The sequence below is a fragment of the Bombyx mori genome, chromosome 28 (assembly GCF_030269925.1).
Source record: "Bombyx mori chromosome 28, ASM3026992v2".
Lineage (NCBI taxonomy): Eukaryota > Metazoa > Arthropoda > Insecta > Lepidoptera > Bombycidae > Bombyx > Bombyx mori.
In genome coordinates, this window is record NC_085134.1 from 5,147,119 (window position 1) to 5,174,954 (window position 27,836).

The 27,836-nt window shown below is 39.8% G+C and overlaps 3 protein-coding genes and 1 long non-coding RNA gene across 9 annotated transcripts in view; 2 read left to right on the forward strand and 2 right to left on the reverse strand.

Annotated features, from left to right (window-relative positions):
• Positions 1-4,694, reverse strand: part of LOC101744740 (stabilizer of axonemal microtubules 1) — a 17,972-nt gene extending 13,278 nt beyond the window's left edge. For both annotated transcript variants that reach the window (XM_004923381.4, XM_021353622.2), the window contains exon 1: positions 3,970-4,694. In XM_004923381.4, the coding sequence (XP_004923438.1) occupies positions 3,970-3,977 (8 nt within the window). In that variant the 5' untranslated portion in view covers positions 3,978-4,694. The remainder of the gene's footprint in view (positions 1-3,969) is intronic.
• LOC134198688 (uncharacterized) lies at positions 394-14,834 on the forward strand. Of its 3 annotated transcripts, none has more exons than XM_062676785.1 (5): positions 394-770; positions 11,153-13,362; positions 13,441-13,618; positions 13,993-14,100; positions 14,487-14,834. In XM_062676785.1, coding segments are annotated over exons 1-2 (1,716 nt in total). In that variant the 5' UTR covers positions 394-768; the 3' UTR covers positions 12,867-13,362; positions 13,441-13,618; positions 13,993-14,100; positions 14,487-14,834. The 3 variants fall into 3 exon arrangements, with proteins under 3 accessions (XP_062532769.1, XP_062532770.1, XP_062532771.1); XM_062676787.1 differs by lacking the exon at positions 394-770 and adding an exon at positions 10,271-10,586; XM_062676786.1 differs by lacking the exon at positions 13,441-13,618.
• On the reverse strand, positions 14,818-16,515 carry LOC119630749 (uncharacterized). Its single transcript, XR_005246427.2, has 2 exons — positions 16,376-16,515; positions 14,818-16,170 (listed from the first exon to the last, which is right to left on the reverse strand). It is a non-coding gene; the product is annotated as an uncharacterized LOC119630749 (long non-coding RNA).
• A 1,354-nt stretch (positions 16,516-17,869) lies between these two features.
• Positions 17,870-27,611, forward strand: LOC101744496 (uridine phosphorylase 1). 3 transcript variants are annotated; one of them, XM_012697719.4, is made up of 8 exons: positions 17,870-17,936; positions 18,616-18,729; positions 20,290-20,413; positions 21,794-21,949; positions 22,528-22,713; positions 23,525-23,663; positions 26,151-26,344; positions 27,387-27,611. In XM_012697719.4, exons 2-8 carry the CDS (start codon positions 18,623-18,625, stop codon positions 27,489-27,491), a joined length of 1,011 nt encoding a protein of 336 aa, XP_012553173.1. In that variant the 5' UTR covers positions 17,870-17,936; positions 18,616-18,622; the 3' UTR covers positions 27,492-27,611. The 3 variants fall into 3 exon arrangements, with proteins under 3 accessions (XP_012553173.1, XP_012553172.2, XP_012553174.1); XM_012697718.4 differs by lacking the exon at positions 17,870-17,936 and adding an exon at positions 17,958-18,162; XM_012697720.4 differs by lacking the exon at positions 17,870-17,936 and adding an exon at positions 18,290-18,527.
• The last annotated feature ends 225 nt before the right edge of the window (positions 27,612-27,836 follow it).

Consider the following 27,836-nt stretch of genomic DNA (forward strand, 5'->3'; position numbering starts at 1 on the left):
TCCTGACGTGCTGAATGCTTTGGATAAGAAGCCGTTTAGGGACTAAAGCGTCCGACAACACGCTCCGTGAGCTTGTATCGAACGAAGCTAATCTTCCAGCGTCCAAATCCCGCTGGCAGGTTCTCGTATTTTTAGTGAAGCACGTACTTAACTCCCGCGACTTGCACGGGGAAGGAATAACGTGCCTAAACTACAGACATTACAGTTTCCGTATTTAGTATTCTAATTGGGCTACTTCTCTAATTTAGCTAGCGAAGAGATAAGACTAAAGCGAGAAACATACACACATCTACAGCATTGAGTCTGTGAGAGAACAAGATAGAATACTTTTGTTGCTCTCACTTCCATCGCGTCCGAGCTGCAGACATTTTCTTTTTGCTTTGGATGACTAAACCAAACTTTGTCCTACACGCTGTGTGACTAATAAATAGACTATACGACGCATTCAAATGGAAACCGATAAAATTTAGTCTGATCAAAAGCGATTCACTGTTGCCATGTCAATAACAATTTGATTAGACGCAAAACTCCATATTGTTACGCGTAAAAACAATCGACAATCGCAATCATGACTATTTAAACGCAATATTAACTCAATTTATCCATTAATTTTATCATTGCATCCTTGACACGTTCCGCTGTCCATCGTTTGATCTTATTCGTAGCTTATCTTTGTACAAGTGAGGTCGTTATTATATAATATAAAAGTTAATTCAGTGATGTTTTTCCGCGTTGGTGCTTAAATTTAATTATTATCGTGGATAATAAATGTAAGTTAGATCATTAATGATTTTTAACACGCTTTTATTAGCTTTAATACGCATGTACATTTATGTAGGTAACGGAAATTTTAAACGTGATTTTGACCCCCTTCAAAACGTCGAATAAACTATAAGTTTCGCAGTGATAATTCAATATTTTAAACAGTCAGACCCGTTATCCTTACTGGGATACAGGATTAGCGATTTTTTGTTGAGACTAACGCCCAATTTTAGTCTTCCTTCGTTTGTTTAGCTCTTCCACAATATTAACAAAGCCTAATTCAACCGCTGTATAAATTAATAGCTCATTATTGAGATGTTCATATGTAATTGTAACACCATATTTAATAAATATTAGTTTGAAAAACTAAGAACAGCTTTTATAGAAAACCCAACTAAAGAATAGAAAATAAATTTACTGTAAAAAAAACCGTGGTGTGCTTTTTTAAGGTATTATCAAAATGATAATCCTACACATATCTGTCAATAAAATATTGATAATTATTGACACCATACACCCAATGCTTTTTCAACAATAGATTTATTTTATACTTTAGTTGTATCTATACTCTATACTAATATATAAATCTACAGTGGTTTTTACGGATGTTCCGTTATAACTACTAAACTATGCATCCGATTGACTTGAAACTTGGTATCTATGTAAAAAATACATTTACTTAATGGATAGGCTAATATTTATATGAGTGTTGGACTCCCTAATAATAATAATGAAAATAAATAATAATGTTAATTTTAAATGCCCAGCGAAGCGGGCGAGTACGGCTAGTTTTATATAAAAGTGTATTTTTTAGTTTTTAAAACTATCCTTTTTAATTTAGCTTAGAGTTTCGATGATGCCTTTAGAAATCGCTGTCGCGATAATTCTTTTGGTGCTTGTAGCTCATCTTTTTAAATTGGCTAACATTGGGAGACGAGCTCGCAATCGAGTTGATTCAATTGAGTGCGTCATCACATCGATAGAACGTGACAATATATCTCGAATAATAACAAAGACATCGCCAACACGCGAATTAGTTTAGACGCACGCGGTGTTAGGTGGTTTATTTAGGATCTCATAATTTTAATTTTATTGTAAATTTTCCTGCGTGTTTTTTTTTTTTTTTTTTTTTTTATGATTGAAAGTTTACTGGTGGCCCGAAGGCCTTTCCAGTTTCACCAGGACAGGTGGGCGAGCAAAGGCTCAGCCAAGAGGGGTGGGATTTGCTAACAACTGCCCGAGCGCCTCCGAAGGAGACCTAACAACTCAAGAGCAATTGTTTCGCGAATGAATCTACTACCGGATCGGAATCGCGACCCGCTGAGAAGATCCGGCGAGAAACTCAGCGGGCTGATGCATGGGTTAGGTTGCACGTCCACCTCTTTGTCGAGTTCGACGAGTACGGTTACCGGGGTCCCTAAGCCTGCCCCTAGTATTAGAGCTGAAGGCATCTAATGCAAAGGTTATTGGATCTGATGGATCCGTAAGGACGTGTCTAGGGCGTCGACGGTGACTGGCTCCTGCATGATCAGGATTCGGGGAGTAGTCAGCGGCGGCAACGATAAGGCGATTATCATGACGCATAGCCTTATCGAAGTATCGTTCCGACGCTGACTTCATGTATTTCCGAATTGATTCGAGGCCCAGGTCGTCGTGTAGGTCAACGTTCCTCACGAACCACGGAGCCCCGACAGCTAACCTGCAAAAGCGGGATTGTAGGGATTGGAGGGTGTCTATGTGTGTGCGGGCCGCGTGAGCGAACACCACACTCGCGTAAGTCATGACGGGCCTTATGCAAGTTTTGTAAAGTATCACCTTGTTCCGAAGGGACATTTTACTCCGCTTACAGATCATGGGGTAGAGTCTACCGAGAATAAACGCGGCACGGTCACGGACTGATTTTATATGCGGGCGGAATGTCATCGATGCATCCAGGGTAACGCCCAGGTACTTGACCTTCCTGGCCCAGGGTATGGGTTGTCTAAAGAGAGTAATCGGGGGTGTGAGATTCCTCCTCCTAATCCGGGAGGAAATCCGTGTGGAGCTTCCCCTCTGAAATAGCACCGCAGTACTTTTCGCTGGGTTGATGTCTATTCCTGCGTGTCAAACACCAACCAACGTACGACTTCTAGGAGAAATGGGTAAGAATAGATATGCGTATTTAGAATAACTAGAGGTCCCGCAATAGTCGAAATTCGACTATAATTAATTGGAATTGTAAGTTTGTACACTATTATGATTGTATTTTATACTTCTATAATCACAAATTTCGCCAAGACCACACTATAGAAAATTTTTAATAAAGACAAACAATATTTAATCTATTCTCAATTTGACCACAGACGTCAAGAACAAAAGTTTGACAATAAATAGTATGCATGCGTGTGTGCGTCAAATACATGGTATGTAGTGTGTGTAATGTTTTCTTTATTGATTTAATGTATCTTTTATGCATTATTTAAAAAAAATATTAGCATTGTGCACTTCTTCTCTATATTCTCTATAAGTGTGGAAAGTTTCATACTCCTCCGTCCGCGCAATTTTCGTAAAAAGGGATACAAAGTTTTTGCTTCACGTATTAATATATAGATGACCTTACCACCAATAATTGCAAAACAAGATTCCTTATATTCATAGAGTCATTGGTTAACGCGTCTTGTATATGTATTTATTGAAATGCATTCGTATTTTTAACGCATCATACGATACGCCGGACGTATTACCGATTAAAAAAGGCATCTTCAAAGAGTTGTTTATTAATCTTCTGAATTTGCGCACGGCATGTGGTGTTAAGTAAGATTTTAGATAGAAAATCACACTCTCGGTCGCGTGTCTTTTAGAGTAAAACTAGCGACCCGCCCGGAAACATTCCATTTTATTATTGGTAGCGGAGTCACGGGTTGTTACCCGCGGTTATTGCACTACCGCGGTTGAAGCCGCGGGGCGAAGCTGGTCTAAAAAAAGTAGCCTAAGTTACTCCTTATATCATCAGCTACCTATCAGTGAAAGTCTCGTCAAAATCGGTCTAGCCGTTCCAGAGATTAGAACAAACAGACAGACAAAATTGTAAAAAATGGTATTTTGGTGTTTTGGTGTGTATTCATATGCATGTAGTAAAAAGCGATTATTTCAATATTACAAACAGACACTCCAATTTTATTTATATGCATTGATAAACTTAAAAGAAACAATAGATATTGTACTCACTCAGGCATGATTTATCGGTAAAATGTTTCTCCCAAAATTATCGTATAAAAAGTATAGTTCTAAGAAAATATCAAAATACGAAATAAACTGAAAAGATTTTAATACATTTCAACTGAACAAAAAAAAAATTAATACGAAAATGTGACAGGAAAATAATCGACTGACGATTCCTTCATAATTCACAAAACGTGTTGGCCTTTATTTTTTGTGCTAGTTTGGGTGTAAAGAGTTTGGCAGTTTGTATTTTAAGGCCGGAGTTACATTAGCTAACAATCGAACGCCAAGCTGATCGCGTCAAACATTTCTTTATTATTCTATAGTCAGAAGGTAGACAAAAAGAGTCCTAACTACATTAGTCATACTGTTCCGCGGTAGAAATAGGCAAAAAGGTTCTATGGGCTCGCAATGCGCCTAATCAGTTGTTATTTTGCTAATTTATTAAATACGCGATTAGGTTTTTTTTTATTGCTTAGATGGGTGGACGAGCTCACACGACGAGGTTACTGGAGCCCATATACATCTACAACGTAAACTCGCCACCCACCTTGAGATATAAGTTCTAAGGTCTCAGTATAGTTACAACGGCTGCCCCACCCTTCCAAGCGAAACGCATTACTGGTTCACGGCAGAAATAGGCAGGGTCGTGGTACCTACTGGTGCGAACTCACAACAGGTCCTATCACCAAGCCTAGCAGCAAGTAGGCATTGAGCTTGTCCACCAAAAAAAAAACATTCGATCGGCTAGCCAGGCAACGGCTGCCGCAGTCAATAGCGTTAGGTCTACTTGTGATTATTTTTTTGGATATTAAATAGTTTTCTATCTGTCTATTGACAGAGGTATATGGGTCATACACATACATAAGTTCAGGGTGTATGTTGTTTAAAAAGAATGGATTTTATTCAAATTAAATTATATCGGGACATGAATTACAGTTACCATTTTAAATACAAATGATAATCAAGCAAAAAATTATTAAATTACCTTTGTAACTTATTTTTTAGTTTCCTGTTATCCCTTTCTGTGGACTGTTCGCAAAGGCAGTTGCTACATCATTCCGATAGAGGCACCCGTCACGTGCGGACGTGCTCATCGTCCACTCGATCGCCCGGTCTTTGTTCGCCCGGCTTTTGTTAGCCCGGCCATTGTTCGCGCGGCCTGTGTTCGTGGTACATCTGCCGACTAAGTGCTCTTTCTGGAAGTTTTTATTTGTTTTGTTTCCTTTTGTTGTTTCTGTGTTCGTGGTACATCTGCCGACAAAGTGGTTTCCTGCAAGTATTTATTTGTTTTGTTTCTTTTCGTAATTTCTGTTTTGTTGTGCTTTTTCTTTGTCCTGTAGTAATCGCGCCGCATTGCCACCTGTGTTCAATAGAACCGCTCAGGCCCGAGAAGTTGGGGCCTCGCCGCAAGGCGAGTGTTTTCAAGACCCGGGGCCGCCCCACCTGGGTACTCAGCGATCATGGACGCTGTATTCGCGGAATTCCTCCGACTTCGCCACCCACAGCTCGCCTCGGAGTTTTTGGCCTTCAAGGCCAATCACACTGCGAGCCCTCTCGAGGACTCCGCCGCGCTCGCTGCTCCTGCGTCGCCTGTACCTGCGTGCAGAGCTTCTGCATTGAGCACCGCAGCCTCTGTCGTGCCTGCCGCTCCCGTGTCGCCTATACTGGCGAGAAAAGCTGCTGCGTCGTCCGCCGTGACCATCGTTTCAGCTGAGCGATCATCCGCGGCCTCCGTCGCGCCCTCTAAAACACCTACACTTGCTCGTAGGTCGCCTGCACCCGCCTCCTCGTGCTCCGACTCTGACTCGGACATGGAGGTCGACCTCGCCCCCGCCTCATCGACGGATGGATTCACCTTGGTACAGAAGGGTAAGAAGCGTGCCGCGGAGTCTCGAGCTCCCGCGGCCGCTAAAATTAGCAAAGCCGTGAACGCATCGCGCCCCCGCCCTCAGACTCCCGTTGCGCCCCCAGCCCGTGCCACTCCGTCGCCGCGTCCGGTGGCACAAAATAAAACCCAGACCCCTCCCCCGGTTATCCTTCAGGAGAAGGCAGCTTGGGATCGAGTTTGCCTGGCCCTTAAGGCCAAAAATATAAATTTCACGAATGCCCGTAACCTCGCGAACGGCATTCAAATTAAGGTTCAAACACCCGACGACCATAGGGCCCTCTCTTCTTACCTCCGTAAGGAGCGTATAAGTTTCCATACGTATACGCTCCAGGAGGAGCGCGAACTCCGCGTTGTAATTCGCGGAATCCCTAAAGAGTTAGATGTAGAGCTCGTAAAAGCCGACCTGTTAGAACAAGGCCTACCAGTGAATTCTGTGCACCGTATGCACACCGGTCGCGGTAGGGAGCCATATAATATGGTTCTAGTCGCTCTCCAGCCTACCCCCGAGGGTAAGAAAATCTTTAACACACAGACCGTCTGTAGGCTCTCTGGTATCGCTGTCGAAGCCCCCCATAAAAAAGGCACTCCTAGCCAGTGCCATAACTGTCAATTGTACGGGCACTCTTCCCGTAACTGTCACGCGCGCCCCCGATGTGTTAAGTGTTTGGGCGATCACGCCACGGCCCTCTGCGCTCGCGACCAAAAAACCGCGACGGAACCGCCTAGCTGCGTCCTGTGTCGAACACAGGGTCACCCCGCGAATTACCGTGGTTGCCCCCGAGCCCCTAAAATAAATCGCCGCGTCGCCCGCCAAAACCGCCTCCGAGCTTCCGGCCCAGACATCAAAGCCTCGGCACCCTCTGCGTCGCAGGCTAAGCCAGCGTTCGTTCCGGCGGCGGTGCCCAGTGTCTCGGCCTGGGCAAAACCGCTGCCGTACACGAACACGGCTACAACTCCCTCCTCCGCGATTCGTCCCGCCCCCGCGACTCGTCCCTCTCCCGCGACTTGCCCTCCGACCGCGTCCGACAATCTCGCTTTAGCGATCGACTTCTTTCAGTCGATCAACTTTGAGCGCGTTAACGCTTTGGGCGACGCCATTCGCGCTGCCTCCACTGCACAACACTTTATCGCCGTTGTGCAGGAATACGCCGACGTATACGCGTCATTAAATACGTACGTCCTCCCCTCACTCCGCCGGTAATCAATGGCGTATATAACTAGAATAAAGCCCCTATCCGTAACGATAGGATTTTTTAACGCTTACGGTCTCGCAAATCAACGTGATCAGGTTTCTGACTTTTTGCGTGACCACCAAATTGATATCTTTTTAGTGCAGGAGACCCTACTTAAGCCCGCGCGCCGTGACCCTAAAATCGCGAACTATAACATGGTCAGGAACGACAGGCTCTCTGCCCGTGGTGGTGGTACCGTCATTTACTATAGAAGAGCCCTGCATTGCGTCCCGCTCGATCCTCCCGCGCTCGCTAATATCGAAGCATCAGTGTGCCGAATCTCACTGACGGGACACGCGCCGATCGTTATCGCGTCCGTTTATCTTCCACCGGATAAGATCGTTCTAAGCAGTGATATCGAGGCGCTGCTCGGTATGGGGAGCTCTGTCATTCTGGCGGGCGACCTAAATTGTAAACACATCAGGTGGAACTCACACACCACAACCCCGAATGGCAGGCGGCTTGACGCGTTAGTCGATGATCTCGCCTTCGATATCGTCGCTCCGCTAACCCCGACTCACTACCCGCTAAATATCGCGCATCGCCCGGATATACTCGACATAGCGTTATTAAAAAACGTAACTCTGCGCTTACACTCGATCGAAGTAGTTTCAGAGTTAGATTCAGACCACCGTCCCGTCGTTATGAAGCTCGGTCGCGCTCCCGATTCCGTTCCCGTCACGAGGACTGTGGTGGATTGGCACACGCTGGGCATCAGCCTGGCTGAATCTGATCCACCATCGCTCCCGTTTAACCCGGACTCTATCCCGTCTCCTCAGGATACCGCTGAAGCCATAGACATCTTAACGTCACACATCACCTCGACATTAGATAGGTCATCGAAACAAGTTGTAGCGGAGGACTTCCTTCACCGCTTCAAATTGTCCGACGATATTAGGGAACTCCTTAGAGCTAAGAACGCCTCGATACGCGCCTACGACAGGTATCCTACCGCGGAAAATCGTATTCGAATGCGTGCCCTACAACGCGACGTAAAGTCTCGCATCGCCGAAGTCCGAGATGCCAGATGGTCTGATTTCTTAGAAGGACTCGCGCCCTCCCAAAGGTCTTACTACCGCTTAGCTCGTACTCTCAAATCGGATACGGTAGTAACTATGCCCCCCCTCGTAGGCCCCTCAGGCCGACTCGCGGCGTTCGATGATGACGAAAAAGCAGAGCTGCTGGCCGATACATTGCAAACCCAGTGCACGCCCAGCACTCAATCCGTGGACCCTGTTCATGTAGAATTAGTAGACAGTGAGGTAGAACGCAGAGCCTCCTTGCCACCCTCTGATGCGTTACCACCCGTCACCCCGATGGAAGTTAAAGACTTGATCAAAGACCTACGTCCTCGCAAGGCTCCCGGTTCCGACGGTATATCCAACCGCGTTATTAAACTTCTACCCGTCCAACTCATCGTGATGTTGGCATCTATTTTCAATGCCGCTATGGCGAACTGTATCTTTCCCGCGGTGTGGAAAGAAGCGGACGTTATCGGCATACATAAACCCGGTAAACCAAAAAATCATCCGACGAGCTACCGCCCGATTAGCCTCCTCATGTCTCTAGGCAAACTGTATGAGCGTCTGCTCTACAAACGCCTCAGAGACTTCGTCTCATCCAAGGGCATTCTTATCGATGAACAATTCGGATTCCGTACAAATCACTCATGCGTTCAACAGGTGCACCGCCTCACGGAGCACATTCTTGTGGGGCTTAATCGACCAAAACCGTTATACACGGGAGCTCTCTTCTTCGACGTCGCAAAAGCGTTCGACAAAGTCTGGCACAATGGTTTGATTTTCAAACTATTCAACATGGGCGTGCCGGATAGTCTCGTGCTCATCATACGGGACTTCTTGTCGAACCGCTCTTTTCGATATCGAGTCGAGGGAACCCGCTCCTCCCCACGACCTCTCACAGCTGGAGTCCCGCAAGGCTCTGTCCTCTCACCCCTCCTATTTAGCTTATTCGTCAACGATATTCCTCGGTCACCGCCGACCCATTTAGCTTTATTCGCCGACGACACGACTGTTTACTATTCTAGTAGAAATAAGTCCCTAATCGCGAAGAAGCTTCAGAGCGCAGCCCTAGCCCTAGGACAGTGGTTCCGAAAATGGCGCATAGACATCAACCCAGCGAAAAGTACTGCGGTGCTATTTCAGAGGGGAAGCTCCACACGGATTTCCTCCCGGATTAGGAGGAGGAATCTCACACCCCCGATTACTCTCTTTAGACAACCCATACCCTGGGCCAGGAAGGTCAAGTACCTGGGCGTTACCCTGGATGCATCGATGACATTCCGCCCGCATATAAAATCAGTCCGTGACCGTGCCGCGTTTATTCTCGGTAGACTCTACCCCATGATCTGTAAGCGGAGTAAAATGTCCCTTCGGAACAAGGTGACACTTTACAAAACTTGCATAAGGCCCGTCATGACTTACGCGAGTGTGGTGTTCGCTCACGCGGCCCGCACACACATAGACACCCTCCAATCCCTACAATCCCGCTTTTGCAGGTTAGCTGTCGGGGCTCCGTGGTTCGTGAGGAACGTTGACCTACACGACGACCTGGGCCTCGAATCAATTCGGAAATACATGAAGTCAGCGTCGGAACGATACTTCGATAAGGCTATGCGTCATGATAATCGCCTTATCGTTGCCGCCGCTGACTACTCCCCGAATCCTGATCATGCAGGAGCCAGTCACCGTCGACGCCCTAGACACGTCCTTACGGATCCATCAGATCCAATAACCTTTGCATTAGATGCCTTCAGCTCTAATACTAGGGGCAGGCTTAGGGACCCCGGTAACCGTACTCGTCGAACTCGACAAAGAGGTCGACGTGCAACCTAACCCATGCATCAGCCCGCTGAGTTTCTCGCCGGATCTTCTCAGCGGGTCGCGATTCCGATCCGGTAGTAGATTCATTCGCGAAACAATTGCTCTTGAGTTGTTAGGTCTCCTTCGGAGGCGCTCCGGCAGTTGTTAGCAAATCCCACCCCTCTTGGCTGAGCCTTTGCTCGCCCACCTGTCCTGGTGAAACTGGAAAGGCCTTCGGGCCACCAGTAAACTTTCAATCATAAAAAAAAAAAAAAAAAAAAAAAAAAAAAAAAGTTGCTACATTTCGATATCATTTATTGTTGTTTGGTGAGAGTTATCGTATAATAAAATGCAAATATATCTTTAGTATATATGTCAAATATTTAAAAATATGCATATAATTATTATAAATAGATTAATTTATAATAAAATTTTAAATAAACATTTAGTTACACGCAACCGCGTCACTTCTGTGGACTTAAAATTTCGCCAAAAAAATCAATATCTACTAAAAGAACTACTCACCATATTTTTTTTATACTGGCCACATTATAAAGCTAGCATTGGCCATTTTGGATACAGCTACTGAGCGTTGGCGAGCGTTCGGAATATTTTTTATAAATTCAGTGGTGATTTCGTAAAAGATCGGTAGAACTTTTCTGTTCCTGATATATTTCGGTAAGTAATTATTGATTTCAACAATTATCACGTAGCCGTATGGCCGTTCATGGAGTAATTTCGGAAATGTTTGTGTCTTATTTTCTAACCTTAAAAACTAAAAGAGCATTGTGATTTTTTTATTGAATGTCCTTTCTGTGGACCCCTTTTATGTGGAATTGAATGTCCACGCGAAAGACAATGTCTGCAGAAAAGATCATTATTGATTTCAAAACGAAAAACACGGTCTCACTTATCTCTTAACTAGATGACGTTGACTCCTTTGGTCGTGCATGCTATTAAATCTACATAACATGAATTTTAAAAGAGGTTGTCTTGTATTTTGGCCAATGCCAACACGAAAGAAAGTGTCCACAGAAAATCGTTCTTAAGTTTTCCAACTGATTCAGCAGCTTGTTTGTAAACGTAAACAATGTGCATTGTGTATCATCGGTAGCCGATTTATATCCCCTGCTAGACCTCTGCTCCAAGACACGCTTCTTGCGTATAAACTAAAAGGGTTTGGCTTGTTTGTATCTATTGCATGGTATGGTAGATAGCAGTAAATATAGTTTAATTTGTTCCAGGTACATGATGCCACGTTCAAGTAGATCTAGGTTACAACTGAGTGAAGAACAAAAGAAAAAACGTAGGCGTGAGCAAAAAAAACTAAGTATGCGTAGAGCTAGATCAAAGTTAGATTCTGTTGCTCTTGAAGAAAGACGCAAAAAGGACCGAGAAAGGTATCATCGTAAAAAAGAAGAGGGGCTGATTAAGACCATTAAAGACTTGAAACCCCGAGACCAGCGACAATTACGGAAAATGTGGCGAGAGAAAGCAAAACTTAGACGTGAGAAAGAGAAAATAAAAAGAACGACTGAGCAAATGTTACACGAAAATACACCCCCTTCAAGTCCACAACCATCATCTTCAAGTTCATCTTTTTCACGAATTCGGTCAGGAAAAGCAGTAGCTGCACGGAATAAACGAAGATTGAAGGCTAAAAATGAATATTTAATAAATAGATTAATTGTTTTAGAACGAAAGCTAGCTAAATACAGAATGCGTCTACACAGAATTAAAAAAGGACAGAAACGAGGTAACACTGTACTAGTCAAACGAATAATACATGACTTTTTTATTGACGATGAGCATAGCAGACTCACAGCAGGCAAAAAAGAGACTATCACACGACGTAAAGTAAAAAAGCAAATACGTCTGTTGAATGACACAATTCTCAATCTACACAAGATATTTAACAATAAGACGGGTTTGAACATATCATATGAGACATTTCGTAGACATCGTCCTTTTTGGGTGATATTTCCTAAAACAACTTCTAGAAATACCTGTTTGTGTCGTCAACATGCCAATAACGATTACATTGCTAGCGCTCTACATCAAGCTAAGATAATATCATTTTCTAACGCCACTGATGTTGCCAGGTCGCTTTGCTGTGATAACATTCTGAGGGTTTCTTGTCTTGAACGAACATGTACCCTATGTTTTGAAAAAACTTTGGTTTATACGGTCATCAATGGGAATGACACGATTATTTACCAAAAATGGGTCACTAAGAAAGTGCCCCAAATAATTAAAGGCAATGAAAAATTATGTCAAAAAGCACTCAAAGAATGCGTCAGAACTTCTCATCAATTACTTGTTAATAAATTTAATATAAGTTTGTCGACATTTATGCAACATCTTGCAAATATAATGAACCAATACAAGGCTATTCGATATATTAAACAAAACTTATCGCCATCACAAAGTTTACTGCATATTGATTTTTCAGAAAATTATTCCTGCAAATATGGATCAGAAGTTCAGTCAGCCCACTTTGGTGGATCCAAATCACAACTCTCGTTACACACTTGCGTTTATTATTCTGTTGATTCTCAGCCACCAACAAACCTTATAAAAACAACATCCATTTGCACTGTCTCGGAGAACTTACGACACGATCCTGTACTCATTTGCGCCCACTTGAAACCCGTAATTGAAAAAATTAAATTGATTACACCAGATTTGACAGAGCTGCATATATTAAGTGATGGACCTGCTACTCAATATCGTAATAAAACAATGTTCCATATGTTAGCAAACTATGTGAGCAAAATTTCAAATGTAGAAACTATTGTGTGGCATTTCAGTGAGGCTGGCCATGGCAAAGGTGCTCCTGATGGCGTAGGTGGCTGTGTAAAACGCACATGTGACAAGGCTGTTGCAAATGGCCAAGACATATCAGATATTGACAGTTTTGTTGATTGCTTAAAAGGCACCTGCCGTGCGATTCTCTAAAATTCAAACAAGAACTCGCATCTCACTACGAAATTCTCCATCACTTCGCATTCGCAATAGAATGACCTTGATTTGGCATTCTGTAAACACTAATTTAAATTACCCTGCCTCGAGCGAAGTGAAGTGACAACGAAGTTTGTTTACAATACTACTAGGGATAGCCGTATACACGCAAATGTAAATCGAAGCTTACCGGTTTCAGTTTTTCTTTGTATTTAGAAGCATTCTGTAAGAAAATACTATGAATTTAAGCTTTGGTGTCTAAACCACATCTAATATATCTAAAAAGAAAATTAAAAGTCATATATTTATGAAATTAATTGTAATTTCTGGCTGTACGCTAAGTTCCTTTGCGTGCACTGGCGAATACCAGAATTAAAAAACAAAATTTTAATTGTTTTCAAAACAATTTCGAGCGGTCGGAAGTTTTTATTTTGCTTTTTCTAGATTTGTTGTTACTTTGTGAGTGAATTTAACGTTAAATAAAAATTATGAGGTAAGTAAAAGTTAATTTGAGGCTATCAATGTTTCATCCATTCGTTTTTAATGTAAAATTTAAATATATTACCAACAGATTTAAAGAGCGTTCTTCTCATCCGACATTGGCGCAAATAGAGGCATTGATAAACGTTTTGGGTTAAAAGCTAGCGAAACAAAAGGATTAATCGAATCTCAACATGTTCAATAAGAGAACAAGGATTATAAAAAAAATATAGGAACTAAATTCTCTTGTCAGTTAAGATCCATTCCCGGTGAGATATTTAGGACATGTTAACATCTATTTATGTATGATATATCTATCTACTACGTTTTTATTGATGTTCTATTTTAACAGGGCATGAAGGTAATTTATTTGTATCTCAAATTCACCAACAAAAAAATTATTTTGAATTAAATAAATCAAATCATTAACAATTTAGGTATTGCAAGTTGGATTGATGTTGTTGGAATGTATTTATTGATGCAGAGGTGACTGTATCTATGGTAAAGGGTGTGCATACTGGTACAGGGGTGGCAGGCAGTGCCAGAGTATTGACTAAACTGACATTATGTTGGCTAAAGGCTGCATACTCAGCTTAAAATAAATGAACAAAATTTAGGCATAACCTATTTTATTATATTTAAGGAACTACAACAGATTGAAAATACTAATCCACATCATCAGAATATTGTAAGGAGAATTTATAGCCAACTCGGAAAATGTATCAGTATTGGAACAATCGCAAACATACAGGTATGTATGTTATACCTAATTATCTTAAATAAATACCTAAACAAAACTTGCATTTTAAAAATTAATATTTATTGCCTTTTTCGCATTACATCAAGAATCACCTATTTTGCAATCATCCTCCTCTAACTAAATGCAAGTAACTTCTACTTATTGTGATGGTACTACTAGTAGCTCCAGCCACAGTAGGTCTCACATGTTAGTCAAGAGATTGGGTTGATATGTAAGTGTTTATTCAGGTCAAAGTACCTATTCATTGAACCACCATATTAGGGACATTGATTTGTGTATAATGCTGTTACTTGTAAATAAAAACATTTTGTTGCATGTATTGTAAACATTGTATTTTACCTAACCTTGTTTTTAAATAAATTTATTATTTTTTTCAGCACCTCAACACCTGACCTGCTATTTCACCACTTTTACAATGAAAAGCAGATTGTACTCAAATTACTGAGAGAATTTTGTGGATAGAGGAACTGCAGGTGAAGATTCAGGGTGTTCATATGTGTGTCGTCCAAAGCATTTTTGAACACAGTACCATATATAACTTAATGAAACTTACAACCATGGGGGAATGAATAGTCGACAATCTGCAAGAAGGATGAACTGTTGGTGGAATTAGCAGATGCAGCTAGCAATTTTAAACCTGTATTTCCACATAAGTTACTGATGCAAACAAATTTCAAAACTATTGTATATAACTATTGAATAAAACTATTTTTATAAATCATTAATTTATATTTGAAGTTACTTCACACTATAAGTTAGCTAATTAGTAGAATTTAACAAAGTAATTCAACATGACCACCATAATGTACATGTAATCTCATCATCTGAAATCATGGGAACTGGCAGCTCTGCACAATTGAAAATGTTGTGCAAAACACAACACGCAACAACAATTTTTGCTACCTTATCAGGGTGGTAAATTGGCACCCTGTAGATCAGCAAACACCTGAATCTACTCTTTAATATACCTATTGTTCTTTCCACTGAGTTACGGGCAGTGGAATGAAGGCGGTGCTACAAAGCTTCAGGAGTATCTTCCTCCATATTAGCAATAGCTAGCTATTATTAGCAGGTATTAGCTAGCATAGCATAGCGTTATCGCCTATTTCTGCCGTGAAGCAGTAATGCGTTTCAGTTTGAAGGGTGGGGCAGCTGTTGTAACTATACTGAGACCTTAGAATTTATATCTCAAGGTGGGTGGGTGGTATAATTTGTATAATTACTGGTGGTAGGACCTTGTAGATATTGGAGTCCATACACATTTACGTTGTAGATGTCTATGGGCTCCAGTAACCATTTAACACCAGGTGGGCTGGGAGCTCGTCCACCGATCTAAGCAATGAAAAAAAAATTAGCAAAAGGTGTCATAAGGTTGGAACGTTGACAATATACAGAAGGCCCGAAAAGATGTTAAATAATTATAATGGTCATTACTTGCTGTCATTGACTAAATTTTATTTTGTTTTGATTATAACTGAATAAAGTTTATTTAAGATAAATACTAAATTTCACAATAACTTATAGCAATATACACAATTACAATTTAACTGAAATGAATACAATCTGAATAGATAGGTTCTTAATACACATTTCGTTTATGGATTACATATCAGAATTTCGAAAAATATTAATAGCTTTACAAATTGTACATTTCTTGCATGATATTCTTTGCGACAGTAAAACCATTTTTTATTGGTAGCAGATCTTTTTAAGGCCATCAACTTCCCATCAATACACCCAATAACCCAAAGGATTCTAAATTTTTCATAAAAACTGCAATATTTAGCATTTCATTAATATTGGTAATTTTTTATGAAGTAAACATTCTTTTATTTAGCTTAAACCACCTTCTTTTTTCTTTGCTTTTCCTTCAACTTTTGCCATTCTTGAGCATTCTGTGGGAATCTTAAATATTTATATATAGTTGCTGGGTTGTTCAGAGCCTCCACAACCTCAGATATACACTGGGATGTCTGGGACAAATATGTTCTTATATTTTCTTTTATGATTTTTTTGGTAACTTCAATTGGCCAAAAATAACAAGGTGCACAATAACTGAAACTAAGAAATAATCATTAAACAATACACATAGTTATTAGAGAATCTAATTTGTATTCTTTCAAGATATTTTTGGTAGATTAGTTTAGTGGTATTGTTTTACAATAATGGGAGAGTTGGATATAAACAAATGGGTAAACTTTAATAATATGTTATAAAGTACCTATTTTGTACATAAAGACACAATCTTACCACGTGGAATACCTACCTTTATAAGAGTTGAAAGTCCTTTTCAATGGCTTTTAGTGGTCTTCATCAAAGGGTGTAATTCACACCCTAACTGGTTCATATGATCCTTCGACAATCTATACACTTTCTTTATACTTTTACATGGTCGTCATCTCAAGTTAAAAGTAATAAATTGTGAATTTCGTAGGCTGGTCGACGCATTTCACGCTGATCCGTAGCGTCAGCCTCTTTCAACAATGTTTTCAATAAAAACATACGCTCCATAAAATATCGATGAAGAATAAAGTTATTTTAAAGTGCAATTTTGTTAATTAATAGTATTTTTTTAATAATTAACAGCGGTTTATAACGTTTTCGTATATTCTCACTCACAACAAACACTTAAAACACTAACTTTTGATTTGACAAATAAAATGATTTTGCGATGCGAAGTTCTTGCCGAAATTCGACGTGATTTACACTACAGAATGCCGTTTCAAACGTCAACTCATACATTTTAGTAAAAAAAACTCACGCTTGCTAGTTCAATTCACCCGCGAGGGGCGCTAGTGTAGATTCGGCACTACAATGAAATTTACAGAATGCCAATTTGAAAACTCACACCAAATTCACGTGCGAGTTTGTTAAACAACGCTTACAGAATCGCACGGCTGTAAAGGCATTGACATTATTCGTATTAATAATGATGTATCTGATATACAAAAAATTGCCGATGCTAACAAAGTACGCCCCTTCAAAGGGACCTTAAAAATTCACCAGATCACATGGAGCTCAAAATCTCCTAACATTATTCACTGCAGGCCACTAAGTTGCTTATTGTGTGCACCTTACGTGTACACATTTTGAAATTGGGCAAATTCAGGTTGAATCTATTTCACGAGATACAAAAGAATTTTCGCCTACGACACCATCATCTATTTTATCAAGGACGGGTACCCCCAGACCAGTATCTTCTATTGGTACTGCGTCAGCGTCAACCGTCACTGGACCAAGAACACCATCTCCGCTCGAATCGTTTTTAAACACACCGTCTCCTGAATTGACAACGAGAATAGTCCGTCAACCACTAACCCCACGGAAGCAAAATATAGTATATACTGACTCAGATGACTCAGCAACCCCCAAAAAATCCAGATTCCATACATTCTTTGATACCAGCGACACGGAGGACTCAATTCAATCCCCAAAAAAGTTAAGTGTCAGTCACTTTTTGATTATAGCGATGAAGAAAATTTTTAAAATGTAAAAACATTTTAAAAATGTTTTTTAATATTAGTAAACTACTGTTTTGACAAAAGTATTTTTTTAAATTTTGATTCTTTTCTGTACGAGTCTGTCCCTTCTGTGGTCAAGAAAAAAATTAAAAACCCTCTATTTCAGCAAAACCTGAAAAACGATCTCGTTTTATATTATACTTTAGATAATATGATTAATAACTAATAAATGAAACTGATTTTGTAAAAATACGAACGATGTTTTTTTTTCCAAAAATTTTACCTTGTTTTGTGTATGACCCATATCTATGACAGCTGTGTTTATTGTGTTATCTGTGACCACGGCAATGCTGCGCTGTCTTAAAAGTAGGTTTCATACTTCTATTTATCTATCTCTTAGGTTTATGGCGTTTCCTTTTAGATTTCGCCAATGTCAAGTGTATATAATACTTTGCTTTCTATAGCGGGCTTCGTGAACGAGTAAGGTCACAGATAGTCACTAAGAATTAAGTGAGTAGCTAAGAATGTTTGATGACAGGATCTCTGTTGATTTACCTAAAACAAATAAGATGCACACAATTTATATACAGGGGTTAGTTCTTAAAAACACAGACAAACTACAGCTTAATATTATTATGGTTAATGAATGAACTAAGAATATAAACGAAAGGGGAGTTGACAAGGGAAAGAAGAGATTTGAGATCAATGGAGCGAGGAATATCAGGAGGAAGGAGATCATGCTTCAGTGGTTCTGGATTGGTAACGACAATAGCTGCCACTTTGACGTCTGTCACCCGAACTGTCAAACCGGACTGCGGGTGTTGACCAAAAAGCTTTAAATAGGAAATGATATTTATGAAAATATCCTATTATAGTAGCGATAACATTATTTTAGATTTTCTCTTGGATTAAACATTTGAAGGAAGCCTATTAGTCTTTCTGATTCATAAATAATACGTGAGTGAAACCGCAGAGCACAATTGGATAAGGCAATTAAATTAAATTTATTTTCTTCACAACATTGTTTTCTTGCATTCTTTTTCAGTAATAAAATGAAGTGTAATTGTGATTACGTTCTTCATTGCAACACTTTGGAGCCGCATTACGACAACTGTGCTACCGTATGGGAGACATCGCACCCAGGAAAGGAATACCCGAAGTGAGATTTAATTTTAAGTAATTAGAAGCTGACCGGACAGTACTGTGTCCGGTAGCATTGTACAGGAGTTTTTATTTTATTTTTATTACTTAGATGGGTGGACTCACAGGCCACTTGGTGTTGAGTGTTTACTGGATCCCATAGACATCTACAGCGTAAAAGCTCCACCCACCTTGAGATATAAGTTCTAAGATCTCAGTATAGTTACAACGACTGTCCCACCCTTCAAACCGAAACGCATTACTGCTTCACGGCAGAAATAGGCAGGGTGGTGGTACCTACCCGCGCGGACTCAGAATCACAAGAGGTCCTACCACCGGTAATTACGCAAATTATAATTTTGCGGGTTTGATTTTTATACACGATATTATATTCGTTCACCGTGGAAGTCAATCGTGAACATTTGTTAAGTAGGTACATTATATTTGATTAGAAAAATTCGTACCCGCCTGCGGGATTCGAACACCGGTGCATAGCTAGATATTAATGCACCGGATCTGACGTCTTATCCTTTAGGCCACGACGACTTCAGTTAGGGCATGTGCTGACTGTCTCGGCTGTCGCCCGAGTTAGCCGTCGCCAAAATGCCACCACTACAGTGTCTGTATGTATCGCTTTCGCGAACCAGCGCCGCGTCCTCGTCACGAACATAGGTCCGGACTTACTGCCGACCGTCGTAGCTACGATGCTTGGGAGTGACGTGTCCTGGCAAATGATATTCGACTTCTGCGAGTCCACCACCTCGTGAAAGAAGGTGGTGGATCGAAAGAACGAGAACTCTTCTTCCGTCACGGCGCAGTGTTGCAGACGTTGTACTATGACTGTGAATCTGGGACTTTAGAAGTCACGTCTCAAGCTGCATTTATGTTGTCGATGTCTATGAGCTCCGGTAACAATCAAATACGAGGTTGGCCGTGAGTTCGTCCAATAATTGAAGCAACAAAAAAAGCAATTACGTATTTCGGCTCAAAATGTACTATAAGTCTTTGTATTAATTTGACTGAGTCTTCAATTTGGCGTCTGATGCTTTGAAACTGCATGTTCGTTCAGTTGTCTTCGTGCACCAGTACCTGCATAGCGTCAGATTATACGTTAGGCTATCTACTTTAGCTAGATAGAAATATTGTTACGCGCTGGGGTTCGGGATGAATAAAGAATTCTACTGAAGTGCGAATTAAAACTGTATTATCACTTAGAACACTCACAGAACACTTTAAAATTCTTAATTCACTTCTTCCGCTTCGCTTCAGGCGATCCGTTCGCTGTTTCGCTTTGAGTAGATCCAATTAACCTTGTGCAATCTCTGCAACGCTTTTATAGTCGAGACGACATTCCTAGATTTATCGAGAACATTTTGGGCAAGTCGAGTAGCTTCGATGTGTGTTCCCGCTATCTGACAATAGATGGCGTTGTGCTTCTCGAGCTTTCTCAAAGTTCCTTTGATATTCGTTTCGGCTATTCCGCGATAGATGGCGTTATCGGCCCTTATCGGCGTAACAACACGAATTAAATTAGAACCTAAAGTTCTCTATAAAGCACGTACCACCTTCTCATTCACAGAAACGAAGATGGTACCATCCGCTTGCCAAATAAGAACTTGGATAAGTTGGAATCCGATGTATTGTATCATTTGGGCTTGGATACGAAAAATTACGATCTGCCCGCTTTGTTCGGTGATGTCAAGGTAGTATAAAGAATGCTTTGTTTTTTTAACACGCTTTTTTATTGCTGAGATGGGTGGACGAGCTCACGGCCCACCTGATGTTGAGTGGCTACCGAAGCCCATAGACATCTACAACGTAAATTCTACCACCTACTTTGAGACATGAGTTCTAAGGTCACAGTTTTAACAGTATGACGGCTGCCTCGCCCTTCAAACCGAAACGCATTACTGCTTCACGGCAGAAATAGGCAGGGTGGTGGTACCTACCCGTGCGGGCTCACAAAACGAGTCCTACCACCAGAAATTAGGTAAATTATAATTTTGCGGTTTGAATTATAATTTTATTACACGATGTTTCTTTAGTCTGATACGTACCTGTGCAATGCAATCTTTGAACGTCATCTTTATCGTTTTCAAGATGTCCGATTGTGTTGAAAAATGGCACATGCCTTAACTCTTTAGCTGCCTTGTAGCCGGTAGCCTGCTAAGCTCCTGGATTGCAAAGCATAACTGCATAACTTTCCTTTTCTTTTTAATGTAAATTTTAGTTTATTAGGTATCTTAGGAATAGATTCAATCCCAGCATCTTTGGATAGCCTTTCACTTCGATTTTTATTTATTTATTTATACTTTATGCACAAAACAAAACATGTACACAGGCCGACTTAATGCCATGGGCATTCTCTTCCATTCGACCATAGGGTGGTGCAGAGATAATGCATGGTAGGTGCATTAACAAAATAACAAACAATAACAACAAAACAAAAAAAAAGAACAAACTCAAAACAAAAATCATCCTTAAAATAACATCTCAGTATTATAGAATACACATAATGTTAAATATAGGTACTTATATAGATTACATATGACTTTGTATGCATAAATAAACATACTATAATTTAATATACCTATGTATAAAATAGTAAAATACATATATACACATAATTACATACAATATAATATGCATGTAAAGTACAAGAGGAGATGGCGCGACATCGTGAGACGCATCAAGTCTGTCCCTTCCAACACTACATGACGATCACGACCACTCTGTCAAGAGTGACACGACTGAGAAGAAAAAAAGTAATCTATACTAATTGTTTTGGAAAGATTTGTTTGTTTGTTTCGAATAGGCTCCGAAACTACTGGACCGATTTGAAAAATTCTTTTTCCATTAGAAGTCGACATTGTCCCTGATGAACATAGGCTACTTTTTTTTTTTTGGTTTCATGTGTGTTTTAATGTTTCCGAAGCGAAGCGAGGGCGGGTCGCTAGTAATATATAAATACACATGAAAATACACAATTTAGTATTTTTCGAATGGGTTGGCGACATAAACAGTTATTTCTGTAGTCACTTGTGTGTTATTTAAATATTTTGTTGTTTTTTTTCTCCTTACAGTTCGTATGTATAGGCGGCACAAAGCATAGAATGAGAGAATTCGCGGAATTTGTTTCATTTAATGTTTTCCATGGAAAAAACATGAAATTGGTTAACCTTACGAAGCATTCGCATCGTTACGCGACTTACAAAGTTGGACCAGTCCTAAGTGTCAGTGTAAGTATAAAAAAGAGTGCGTCTCAGAACGCCCGACAGAAGTGATAACTTAAAGTACCTAATCTAAGTTGAACTATTGAAATTGTTTAACTTGAGAAAAGTTTATGTTATTGCTTAAGTTTTATGTATATTCATATGATAATGCAAGGAAAATTGTAATATAACATATCTATCTAGATATACAAAAAATTATTGCTGTTCGTTAATCTCGCTAAAACTCGAGAACGGCTGCACCAATTTAGCTATTTTTGGTCTTAAATTATTTGTGTTAATCCAGAGAAGGTTTAAAAGGTAGATAAATATGAAAATGCTCGGAACTGAATAAAAATAACAATTTTGTTTTCCCTTTGATGTGTCCTCCGTCGAACGGATTCCTTTTGTTTGTTTTAAGTTTATTTTATACAAAAGTTTAGGTCTTTTATTTATCGATTGAGGCATTACGAAGTCTGCCGGGTCAGCTAGTTATGAATAAAGGAGTTGATAATTCGTTATAAACAATTATCTGTCTCTATCTCTAACGTATCTGTACTGAATAATGCCCAAGGAAATTCGATTTTGAGTATTATTCTTATTTTCAGCACGGGATCGGTATACCGTCGATGACAACGGCCCTACAAGAGATCATTAAGCTGCTGCATTACGCCAAGGCTGTCGACCCTATAGTGTTCAGAATTGGCACGTCGGGGGGGCTCGGTATACCACCAGGTTCCGTCGTTGTATCGAGCTGGGGCCTCAACGGATATTTGGAGAAGAGTTACGATATTGTGAGGATAAACTTTTTGTTGTCATAGAAGAAAGGCCGTCGTCGTGGCCTAAAGGATAAGACGTCCGGTGCATTCGTGTCGAGCGATGCACCGGTGTTCGAGTCCCGCAGGCGGGTACCAATTTTTTTTTCTAATGAAATACGTACTCAACAAATGTTCACGATTGACTCCCACGGTGAAGATAACATCGTGTAATAAAAATCAAACCCGCAAATTTTAATTTGCGTAATTATTAGTGGTAGGACCTCTAGTGAGTCCGCGCGGATAGGTACTATCACCCCGCCTATTTCTGCCGTGAAGCAGTAATGCGTTTCGGTTCGAAGGGTGCGGGTAGCCGTTGTAACTATACTGAGACCTTAGAACTTATATCTCGAGGTGGGTGGCGCATTTACGTTGTAGATGTCTATGGGCTACAGTAACCGCTTAACACCAGGTGGGCTGTGAGCTCGTCTACCCATCTAAGCAATAAAAAAATAAAAATAAAGCTTAGGTCGCGTCACGGTGCAAGTGGTTGCAGTTTCTGATGCACATGAACAATATCAGAGAAAAAAAACAATATATTATGTTCACTAATGAATCACAGACAATTACATTGATTGAACATTCAAGACAACATCTTTATCGTTTCAATTATAATTGTAATTAAGTTGAAATTCGAAACAAGAGCTTAATAAAAATATAACAATTTTCTAAGTGCTACATTATAAGGTAACTGTATTTATTTAATTGAATTGTAGCAGAATGCGTAATCTTCAATTTAACTTAGCAGTACTCTTTGTATTTCCTTGAGACGTTTCGTTTATCTTTCCAGCCGGTTATGGGTCGATCATTAAAGCTACCCGCTATTTTAGATAAAAGATTGAGTCAGGAAATATATTCTATGGCATCTGAGGAGGATGAGTTTCAAACATATCTCGGAGGCACGATGGGCGCCGATGATTTTTACAGAGGTAAGCTTGTGTTGGTAGTAAATTTATTATTATGGTGTTCGAATCCCGCAGGCGGGTACCAATTTTTCTAATGAAATACGTACTCAACAAATTTTAATGTTCACGATTGACTTCCACGGTGAAGGAATAACATCGTGTAATAAAAATCAAACCCGCAAAATTATAATTTGCGTAATCACTGGTGGTAGGACCTCTTGGGAGTCTGCACGGGTAGGTACCACCACCCTGCCTATTTCCGCCGTGAAGCAGTAATGCGTTTCGGTTTGAAGGGTGGGGCAGCCGTTGTAACTATACTGAGACCTTAGAACTTATATCTCGAGGTGGGTGGCGCATTTACGTTGTAGATGTCTATGGGCTCCAGTAACCACTTAACACCAGGTGGGCTGTGAGCTCGTCCACCCATCTAAGCAATAAAAAAAAAAAAAAAAAAATTAACAAGCGCCACGGTCCGGTTTCGATCGGGTCTTTAAAAAAATTTTTAACGATATTTGACGTTATTTTGTTTTTTTTTAAATAAAAGAACACTTATTGCGGTGTAACTATAATAGTTAGTTTTTGTAAATAATAATGTGTTCTGTACAAAGTCGTGGTACATTATTTTATTCTATCATCAATAGTTTTCGCAGGGCACGCGATGTAAAGAATATTTTAGGTAATTTTTTAACACCTTGCGTTACATTATTGGAGTTTTAGTAATTAAAAAATATATATTACCTAGTCTTGCCATAAATACTGAGACAAAGGAAAAACAAATTATATTGCAAATAACATTTATTACTTTTATAGTGTGTTAGTTTAATACATAAATATAAAACAATTTAAAGTATACAAAGCTTATTCGAAGTGGTCTCCATTGGCTGCAATACAGTCCTTTAAACGTTGAAGCCAGTTATCAATAGAAGCACGCACTCTTTCCATGGGAAAATTTTTCACTGCCAATCGTACGGATTGTTTTAGGGACTCCAAATTATCATGGCGCTTAGAGCAAGCCGTACTCTCTAAAACTGACCATAAATCATAATCCAGCGGATTAAGATCGGGACTAGAGGCGCCGAGTCTTGCTGGAAGGACCATTCTTGATTATTGAACATGGTGTTGTTAAGGGGCTTCACTACCTTCTCAAGAATGGTATCTTGATACACTTGTGCCGATGTTTTGATACCTTTTTCACAAAAGTATGGCTCAGTCACTCCTTCATAGCTAATACCCCACCAAACCATCACTGAAGTCGGATAGTACCCACGTTGCACTCTGTCGACTTATTGGGAAGCTTCCTTAGAGCTTTGAGCGTAAATACGGTCATTTTGTTTGTTAAAATGTTGCTCAATTGTAAAAAATTGATCATCCGCAAGTCATCTTTTAAAATACGCGACATGGTTCTAGGTGCTATCCTCATCTCCCGAGATAAAATCTTTTGCTTTCGGACAGGATTTCTTCGAATTCTTTCCCTTACTGCTTTGACTACCTTTTTCGTACGAACACTACGTGGATGGCCAGATCTTTTTCTGCCACAAACAGAGGATTGCACCTATTAATAGCCCAGTATACAAACATTTTACTAATACCAAGCGTATGGAGAGTTTTAAAAATTGCATTTGGCTCCATACCTACTTTGTGTAATGCAATCACAGCGATTCGGTTCTCTTTATCACCCCACTCCATTTTAATATCGCAAAATATTGTACAATGTATTGGCGCCAAAAGGAGAAAACTCAATGAGCAATCATATAAAAATGACAGATTCCAAATTCAAATGTAATATTTTGTTTATTTTTAATTGTAACAATATTTATGGCCAGACTAAGTACCTATCGCCTATGTTACTCGGAAATAGTGTAGCTTCCAAATAGTAAAAGAATTTTTCAAATCGGTTCAGTAGTTTCGGAACCTATTGAATACAAACAAACAAATCTTTCCTCTTTATAATATTAGTATAGATAAGATTTTAATTAAAATTGACAGTACTCGATATGGTTTTATTTTACTACACCAAATACAAAGATGTAGATGAACGAATGATTGAATGAATGGAATTAAATTACGTGTAGATACAAATGTTTCTTTAGAAAGAATAATCCTTTTTTATTTTATACAAATCTTAATCTCAGATACAAAAAATGTACATGTTCTTCTACGAAATCTAATATTCCAAAAATTTTCAAAAGGCGGGAGTAGTTTAAAAATATATATCAAATGAAGAACATTGCGGTTTATTTTGTTAGCCTTGAAAGCGTAGGCGTGGAAGAGAGACAACAAGTGGTTAGCAAGTTGCTATTTTTGCCCATGCACAAGAACAACATAAGGTACACAGCCAGATCCTTATCTAAGACAGAGAGAGAGAGAGACAGAAGTTCATTCAAGAACTGAATGCTTGTAATATCTCGTAATAAATAACGCGCACGCATTATTAATAAAATACGCGAAATTGAGCCGTTAAAACGCTTTTAATTATTATTTCATAGATATTTTTGTTTCATTTACCCACAGGTCAAGCCCGTTTGGATGGACCTTTCTGTGATCACACAGAAGAGGACAAGCTGGAATTCCTTGAGAAATTATCAGAAATGGGTGTGAGGAATATAGAGATGGAGGCGCCCGCTTTTGCGGCGTTAACAAAAGAAGCCGGCATACGAGGGGCGATCGTTTGTGTTACTCTAATAAACAGACTTGAAGGAGATCAGGTTCGGTCCTTTAATAATAGATGGCGCTGTACTCAATTTAAGAAATTGATCATTAAGTAATCAACTTTTTTTTTTTTTTATTGCTTACATGGGTGGACGAGCTCACAGCCCACCTGGTGTTAAGTGGTTACTGGAGCCCATAGACATCTACAACGTAAATGTGCCACCCACCATGAGATATAAGTTCTAAGGTCTCAGTATAGTCACAACGGCTACCCCACCCTTCGAACCGAAACGCATTGCTGCTTCACAGCGGAAATAGGCGGGGTGGTGGTACCTACCCGTGCGGACTCCCAAGAGGTCCTACCACCAGTGATTACGCAAATTATAATTTTGCGGGTTTGATTTTTATTACACGATGTTATTCCTTCACCGTGGAAGTCAATCGTGAACATTTGTTGAGTACGTATTTCATTAGAAAAATTGGTACCCGCCTGCGGGATTCGAACACCGGTGCATCGCTACACACGAATGCACCGGACGTCTTATCTTTTAGGCCACGACGACTTCGCCGAATTAATTTTTTTTATGTATACATACTGAGTATTTAAACAATTGTTTTAATAATGTAGTATAGGAAATTGGAAAGATAAATTTCCCATCTTTCAAGTGCAACAAAATCTTTTTGTGAAAAGACATCGCAATTCGTCATAAAATTACTTTAAGTATATTATGTGGAAAATAAAATTACTAACAAACAACATTAGGTATCTAGAAATATGTTTTATATCTTTCTGAACGTTTTGACATTTTTATTTTTTATTTTGAACAATTTAACATATTTTTTTTGCATACGCATAGCACGATTTTAATCGTTTCTGTAGAGGCAGAACTGGTGCTTTACTGGTAGTAGGACCTCTTGTGAGTCCGCAAGGGTAGGTACCAACACCCTGCGTTACAATAAAATAATTTTTTCTTACACTACTTTTAATTCAAATTTATTTTCTATTTTTTAGTTGGATTTTCTATAAAAGCGTATTTTGTTAGTTTTTTTAAACTATTATTTATTTTAATAATACAATTAAGTGTTTCGTATTTCCAGGTAAGCACCGAGAAGGGTACTTTGTTGCAGTGGCAGAAGAGACCAATGGCTATTGTGGCCAAATTTATATCTAAATACTTAGATAGTATGAACGGATGGAAATAGCTTTGAGTGTTTGAATAAAAACGACTTAAATTGTATATTGTTATGTATATTTGACTGGTGTTTTTGGTGAAACAGTCACAACAAAAATTTGAATTCAATTATAATGATCGAATGTTTAAAGTATTTTTATTTGGTTTTCCTACCTAAGTTGATAGCCTTGAGAGGCTATTTCAGCGTAACCTTAAATAGTAGGTGAGCTCATGGGGCTCAAATCTGACGACGTTGCTAACACGAACCCTAGCAAGAGCCGTGCTTCGCAGAATCTACCACCAGATCGGGAACGCGACCCACTGAGAAGATCCGGCAAGAAACTCAGTGGGCTGTGTCTGTGGGTTAATTTACTCT